Source organism: Loxodonta africana, chromosome 7, assembly GCF_030014295.1.
Source record: "Loxodonta africana isolate mLoxAfr1 chromosome 7, mLoxAfr1.hap2, whole genome shotgun sequence".
NCBI classification, from domain to species: Eukaryota; Metazoa; Chordata; class Mammalia; order Proboscidea; family Elephantidae; genus Loxodonta; species Loxodonta africana.
In genome coordinates this window covers 26,379,453-26,387,673 of record NC_087348.1, presented here as the reverse complement: position 1 = coordinate 26,387,673, position 8,221 = coordinate 26,379,453, and the positions used below count along the sequence as shown (strand labels likewise).

At 35.4% G+C, this 8,221-nt stretch overlaps 1 protein-coding gene across 1 annotated transcript; it reads left to right on the top strand.

Moving 5' to 3' along the window:
• Positions 1-3,932: 3,932 nt before the first annotated feature.
• Positions 3,933-7,378, top strand: LOC100653619 (olfactory receptor 5J3-like). Its single transcript, XM_064288090.1, has one exon. The coding sequence runs from the start codon at positions 5,395-5,397 to the stop codon at positions 6,334-6,336; it is 942 nt and encodes a 313-aa protein (XP_064144160.1). The 5' UTR covers positions 3,933-5,394; the 3' UTR covers positions 6,337-7,378.
• Positions 7,379-8,221: the final 843 nt, after the last annotated feature.

Sequence of the window (8,221 nt, the reverse complement as noted above, 5' to 3'; positions counted from 1 at the left end):
TTTATTTTTTACAAAGGGAAATCTATTTTACCGAAGTGAAAAGCTGAGGTATCTTGTGAATAATGATCAAGAGGCCCTGCAGCTCTATGATTAGTTCCACTCTCAAGAGACCAGAAAGAATGTTAATAATCCAACCTGTGGACATCTGAGACTCACATCTATGCAATGAGCTCCAGTTTGCATTCCCAAAAGAAAAGGAACCAAACATAAAACCCCTTTAAGAAACATGGAAACCGGATTTCCTTCACTAGAAGCTCCATGTACTCTCAACTTTGCTTAGCTGTGAGTATCTTTATTAAGTAGTCATGTAGGTTTATTTTTATAATTCTAATGTTTTCTCCTCTTTTCATCCTAAAAAATCTGGCACCAGTTTTAATACCTTAGTATTATTCCCAAAGAGCCAGAAAATACAGCTTCCTAACCTGTGGTTTGTTGATATTTCAGTGGAGCTGTTCTCTTTTTAAGAGGAAAGACAATATTTACAAAATATCTATATCCACTATTTTTTGATATCTGCGATTTTCTGGTGAAATCTAACACTTGGTTTGCATAGTAATTTAAAGTTACTTGTACCTTTATGGAAAATTCCTTAAAATATACTATCTGATAATTGTCAAGTATTTTAGCTATATTCTAAAGAAAATAATTTCTTCACAGTTTTATGCAATACTAATCTTTGGCAATTATTTTGAGTCAATGTTGCTTTATGATTGCCATAATAAAGTAGTAGGGATTATTTTCTATTCTCTTTCGATTTGTTACTTTATCTTATCTGTAACAATACTGGAACTTGCAAATGGCATTTAATTCCCAGAGCCTGGACATATTTTGCTATAGCAAGCTACTTGCTACAACTCTGGTGCACCTGCATTAAATAACTTACATTAACGTATTTTTTCTAAATAACACTATCTAAGCTACACTTTTAGTTCTCTCAGTATTCCAGCCAGGGTTTTTAAAGACTTTTTTTTTTAATTTGTGGTTTTATGCTGTTTTGGTATTTGAGTTTTTGCTTCTCTAGTTCTTTAAACCATTTTAAATCATAAACCTTTCAGTGTATATTGTTTAAAAGTGCAGGTACATGTATACAACTCTGAATTTATATCATAATATGCAAGATTTCACATAGAGTTTAATCGATTATATGTTTATTTGCATACAATATGTTATAAAGACACAAAACAATTCATGAAGTATATTTATGTATTTATAATAAATGCTTTTATAAATATTATGTCAGCAAAATCATATTTCATAAACAAATGTCCATGAAAGCATACACTGAGCTATGTAAGCTTTGGTTAACAACTATGCCTAGTCCCACAGAATGGAGAGAGAATTATTTTGATAATCATTAACTCTTCCTACAGCCATGTGGCTGGGTTCTCTATTACACTATAATTAGAAATGTTTTCAACTTTCTTATTTCCTCATCAATATCTCTATCTTCAACTGTGTTCTTGATCACTGATGGCTGCATATTTTCTAATATTCCTTTAGTGCCATGAATAAAAAGTGATGTGGAGAAATTTCTTTTCTTTTTAAACAAGGACCCTCATTTTAACATGACCTTCAAGATATTGATCTGAATGTTGGAATGATTTCATTTGAGTATGTCATTAAGAAAAAAAAAAGCCTTTAATATCGAGTCAATTCTGACTCATATAAAGCCTATAAGACAGAGTAGAACTACTCCAGTGGGTTCCCAAGGAGTAGTTGGTGGATTTCAACTGCCAATCTTTTTGGTTCCCAGCCACAGCATGCTATGGCTCTTAAGGACTGTGCCACCAGGGCCCCGAGTATTTCATTAGGTTCTAAAATTTTGTTTCCCACCTTTATGTTCTAAGAGAATATGCATGCTTATTAGTATTTTAAAGAAGACTTATCTTATCTGGAAGGAATCACTGAGTGGTAATAAAAATCCCCCATTAATTTTTTTTTTTTTTAGTGACAAAACGAATCGGTGTTCTAGTTGAAACTCTAACAGCACAGGAGCAAATCATACCTTGACCCTCGATAGCACTTTTCTCTATTTATTCTTTTGTATTATGAGTTCCACAAACAAAAATAGTTGTTAGAAATATTGCTGCAAACTGACTGAAATCATGTAGAGTGTTTGCCTTCTTTGGAAAAATATTGCCCTTTGATCATAGCACCAAAATCCACAGAAATTCAAGAAATCTGAGAAAAATGGCAAAGTGGTAATTAAAAGTAACGAGAGAGGATTTTCCTGCATTATACTTTCTTCAAAAAATAACCTTCCCTTTCATTTTGCAGCCTCATGTGCAAGGAAATGATTGATAGTGCCCCGAGGGCAGAATGTGTGGCAAATATGCCTGACCCACTTGGGCTTAGTTTGTTGCTGAAAAGCTGGTCACACACTGGTGGCAAGTACTTGAGAGAAACTGGGTGAAATATAAGAATGAGTATATGGACAGGGATCAAAAGCATGACTTCTGGATCCGGACTGCCTGGGCTTGAATCCCAGCACCTTTACTAATAGTCATATGGCATTGGGTATGTTATTTAACTTCTCAGTGACTCAATTTCCTTAGGTCTAAAAGATAGATAATAATAATATGTAATGCCTTTATATTGTTTATAAAGAAAAACAACTGCACTCAGTAAACATTAACCATTAGTATCAGGAACCCTGGTGGCATTGTGGTTAAGAGCTTGGGTGCTAACCAAAAGTTTGGCAGTTCAGACCTACCAGCTGCTCCTTGGACACTGTGGGGCAGTTCTACTCTATCCTATAGGGTCACTATGACTTGGAATCGACTTCATGACAATCGGTTTTGGTTTTTTATTGTATTATCAAGGACTTTTCTGAGAACAGTTAATGTACTGGGCTACTAACTGAAAAGGTAGAGATTTGAGTTCATCCAGAGGCACTTCAGGAAAAAGGCTTGATGATCTACTTCTGAAAATTCAGCCAATGAAAACACTATGAAGCACAGTTACACTCTCACACACATGAGGTTACTGGTTATTTAGCACTGCATTCCGCACGCCCTCCATTTTTTAATTGAATTAGAAGATTCGCACTGCTAATTACAAAAGGGGCAAAATAGAGTTTTATGTAGTTTGTCATCATAAACACTTGTTAAGATATATATTTCCTAACCTTTACATAGATTTAAAAAATCTACTTTCTACATTTATGTCTTTAATTTAGTCCTTGAGAATCCTATACTAACAAGTTACAAGCTTGAAAAACAACTATTTCTCATGGTTTCAACCTTCAGAACGTGTTTTCTTTTCTTTCCCTGTACACCTTTCCCTTCTCTTCCACGTGAGACCTATTTTTCCGTGCAAATCCACAATTTGAAACTTCATGCCAGTTAAACAGGCAGGAAGTTTGTGTTTTTTTTTTTTTTTTTTCCTCTGCATCTCTAAACAGGAAATGGGAATATTATACAAATTCTAGTTTTTATTATGCAAACTCTAGTTGCCCTTGAGAAACACACACAAAAGTATGTTTACCTCCATTTTCTTTTTTTTTCAGTTGAGTTTATATCCAGGATATAAATACCTTTTGATTCCTTATTCTGTGTTCTGGTTTTATTAACAGGAAAAAAAAAAAAAAATTACTACTTCCAAGCAAAGTATTTTGTCTTTTCCATGGAACAGTTGGACTTAGATTCACTATATTTCCCATGGTCACTGATGGAAAATATAGACAGAATAGAATTGTAAATAAAGAATGGAGATTCTGGTTTTGATTTAGCAATACCCTGAAGATTGGCCTCCAGGCTTACCCAAATCTCCACACTGCAGATGTCAAGTTTCATGAGGGCTATTATGGATTGAATTATGTTCCCCCAAAAATGTGTGTCAACTTGGCTAGTTCACGATTCCCATTATTCTGTGATTGTCCATCATTTTGTCATATGAAATGATTTTAAGTGTTGGTGTTTTTTTTTTAAACCCTACCTCTGTGATGTTATTGAGTTGGGGTTAAATGTAGTTTGGTTAATGAAGCAGGACTTGATCTACAAGATTAGGTTGTATTTTAAGTCAATCTCTTTTGAGATACAAAAGAGAAAAGCAAGCAGAGTGATACGGAGACCTCATAACACCACGAAAGTAGGGCCAGAAGCTTGCTTCTTTTGGACCTGGGATCCCTGTGCTGAAAACCTCCTAGACCAGGGGAAGATTGATGACATGGACCTTTGTCCACAGCCTACAGAAAGAGAAAAACTGCCTCTGGAGCTGGCACCCTGAATCCAAACCTCTAGCCTCCCAGAGCATGAGATAATAAATTTCTCTTTGTTAATGCCATCCACTCATGGTATTGCTATTATAAGAGTGCTAGATAATTTTTTTTAGATAACTAAGACAAGGGGAAAGCTCATATATCCTTCTTTAGATCTGTTATGCCATAAAAAGTGCCTTAAAAAGAGGGCATGTTCATTGAAATGATAAACAGATATGTAATCTATTCTTTAATGAGACAGACATAAAAAGGCCATGACAAAGGTAGACAAGACCGGTAAATTTATACATGCACAGACTAATATCCAGGAGGGGAATAGGACAACAGATGGAGGAAAAAAAACAATTCTTTTTATAGAAAATAGCTTTTGTACAAACTAACAAAAGTTATATACAGTGGGAGTGAATATTTGTGGCAATTAAAACACAGAAGTATTTTCTGTCAATACCCACAAAAGTGGGAAAAGTATAAATAGAGAATATTCTTCCTTCTCCAGGTATTAGTGAGATAGACTGCTGCATCCTCAATACCCTCTAATACTGAATAGCAAATGAAAAGATCATTTTATTTCTTTTTCACAAATCAATGTTTGGGATGGTAGAGTCATCAATCTTTCAAATGTGGGATCCAAGCAGAAGATGAGGCTAAAAGATGTGTGAACTCTGAGAACTGGGAAAGAAGGAGTTTGCATTTCATGGAAGTCAGCACCATATCCAGAACCAGGTGTGAAAAAACAGGAACAAGTTAGTCATAGGATAAGGGAAAATTTGTTATCACTTCTTGCTACTCAGTTTTTAGTTATGAAAACAGAGGGCTTCTATATATTATAAAGTCAGAAGTTTAGAGTCAGGCCTACATGGATTTAAATGTCAATCCTACTAATTAAAAGCTTTATGATCTAGTAGAGTTTTCTTAAGCACATTTTTATGATGTGGAAACTGAGAACCAGGAAATAAAATAATCTCTAGTTCCAAAAATTTGAGTCACTATATATGAATTATCTAGCGAACATATGGCCCCAAACTGAAGTTAATTTCTTTTCTTCATTTGACTACAGGGCAAGCCTAAATGCTTTGTGCAATTATGGATACTGGATCATGAAGAAAACCATAATGTTTTTCATCTAAGTGATATCACCTTGTTCCACAACTAAAGAGCTACATAAACCTAAGCGCATGGCAGGTTGGAATCATACAGGTGTGAAGGAGTTCCTTCTGGTCGGATTAACAGAAAATCCAAATTTGCAGCTCCCTCTCTTTTTGCTTTTTGCCCTCATTTATTGCATCACTCTGGTAGGCAACTGGGGGATGATTGCTTTGATTTGGTTAAGTGTTCGACTTCATACTCCAATGTACTTCTTCCTTAGCAACCTCTCTTTTTGTGACATCTGCTACTCTACTGTCTTAGGTCCTAAGATGCTGGTAAATTTCTTATCAGAGCATCAGTCCAGCACATTTTCTGGCTGTGTACTACAGAGTTTCTTTTTTGTAGTGTATGCAACTACAGAGGGCATCCTCCTGTCTATGATGGCTTATGACCGCTATGTGGCGATAGCTAATCCCTTGTTGTATACAGTCATCATGACTCACAGGGTTTGTATTCAGATGGTCCTTGTGTCTTACTTAGGTGGACTCATTAATTCCTTGACACACACGATAGGTTTGCTCAAACTAGACTTCTGTGGTCCTAACATCGTGAACCATTATTTCTGTGATATTCCTCCTCTTCTGAAACTCTCTTGCTCTGATGTCCGTACCAATGAGATGCTGCTTTTGATCTTCTCTGGGGTTATTGCAATGTTCACTTTCATTATTATCGTGGTCTCTTATGTCCGCATCATCATTGCCATCCAGAGAATTCGTTCAGCTGAAGGAAGGCACAAGGCCTTCTCCACATGTGCCTCACACCTGACTGCTGTGACCTTATTCTATGGGTCTGCGACTTTTAGTTACATCCAGCCAAGCTCCCAATATTCACTGGAGCAGAAGAAGGTCTCTGCTGTGTTTTATACATTGGTGATTCCCATGCTAAACCCTCTGATTTACAGCTTGAGGAATAAGGATGTGAAACATGCTGTGAAAGGTCAGTATTGTGGAAGAAAACTCCCAGTGGACTGAATCCTGTGCATGTCTTTGCTAACCTGACATTAATCAGTTAAGAGATAGGAGACTTTTAAAACTGTTTCGTAGATATAATCACAAGCAAAACTATGATCAAAATATTCTCATGCAATTTGGGGTGGAAGTGTTGAATATGACATGAAGATTAAAAATCAATTTCATTCCCTATTCATCATTTTGGTGATATAATAGTTTAATTTCCTCAAAAGTGGATTTTTTTTTTTTTCTAACTAACTGTCGTGCTAAATTCTGAAAGAGGTCACTGAAGATTCAAAAGTATCAGACTTTGCTGAGGTCTTAAAAGCTTGTAAGTGGCTATCTAAGATACGTCTACTCGTTCCATCCAGTTAGGAGCAAAGGAGAATGAAGAAAGTCAAAGACATAAGGCAAATATTAATCCAAAGGACTAATGAACCAAAAGCACCTCAGCCTCTACCAGCCTGAGCCCCAGAGAACTCCACAGTGCCTGGCTGTCATCGGGAATTGCTCTGACAAGGATCACAATAGAGGGTCCCAGACAGAACGGGAGAAAAATGTAGGACAAAATTCAAATTCACACACACACAAAAAAGACCAGACTTAATGGTCTAACAGAGACTGGAAGAACCCTCAAGACTATGGCCTCTGACACACCTTTAACTTAGAGCTGAAGTTACTCCCGAAGCTCATCCAAAAAAATTAGACAGGTCTATAAAACAATTACACACATGAGGAACTTGCTTCTTAGTCCAATCATGTCTATAAGACCAAAAGGGCATACCAGCCTAAAAACAATGAGAAGAAGGCAGGAATGGACAGGAATCATGGACAGATGGATACAAGGAATTGAGATGTGGAAGAGGAGAGTGATGACACATCACGGGGACTGCAACCAATGTCACAAAATAATCTGTGTATAAGTTGTTGTATGAGAAACTAAATTTTCTCGGTAAAGTACCACCTAAAGCACAATTAAAAAAAAGAATAAGACTACTTCAAATTAAAAGAATATTCTAGGACAGGGATTTACCAAATGAAAAAAAAAATTTTTTTTCTTTTATTTGTGCCTCAGTGAAAATTTAAAATATTCTCTTAGTCCAATTCTCTAAGATCACTCACACAAATTGATTTTATTCTAAAAATGCCACCATTCAAGTAAAAATATATACCTTCTATTTTGTATTTAAATTTGCATATCTCAATAGTATCTTATAAAAAATGGCTGTAGAAAACAACTCTTATTTATAATTTATTTATTCAAAACACTTCTATTGTGCCAGTTGCTCTGTGTGATCTAAACCTAGAGAGTCTTAAGCTAGGGAACAAAAGCTGTTAGAGGAGCAGGGAGCAGATGAGCATGGGAAATGGAAAAACTCTTTAAAAACATGAAAATATATGAGTTTAGCTCTACCATTGAATGTTTAAACAAAGGCAATAGAAAATAAGGCTGATGAGTCAGGTAGGGCCATATGTATGAAGGCCCTTGGATGCCAGGATAACATGCTTTAAAAACCAATGTGTAGTAAGTGAAGTCCTAAGTGAAATATAAATAGAATAGAAAAATTCTCATGATAACACCGTAATCAACATTTTGGAAGGCAAGAAAAATTTGGAAAAATTACTCCAAACCTATAACAAAAACAATAATAATAAAAAATAATTACTTTGAGAAAGAGAAGAAGTATTACAGGTGAGCAATAGAGAGAAGTGAGTGATTTAAGACATAGTTCATGAAAAACATCAACAGGACTTAAAAAATAGATTTTTATTTTTGAGGGAAAGAGTATATAATGGATGGAAGAAACTGTGTAACTAGCAAGACAAATTGGTTAAGAGGAAAAAAGATGAAATATAAAATATATACATATATTAAAAAAAAAAAAGCTATTGCTGTTGAGTTGAT

Excerpts from the sequence above, each read along its gene's own strand:
- LOC100653619 (XM_064288090.1), top strand. The coding sequence starts at position 5,395 with ATGGCAGGTTGGAATCATACAGGTGTGAAGGAGTTCCTTCTGGTCGGA.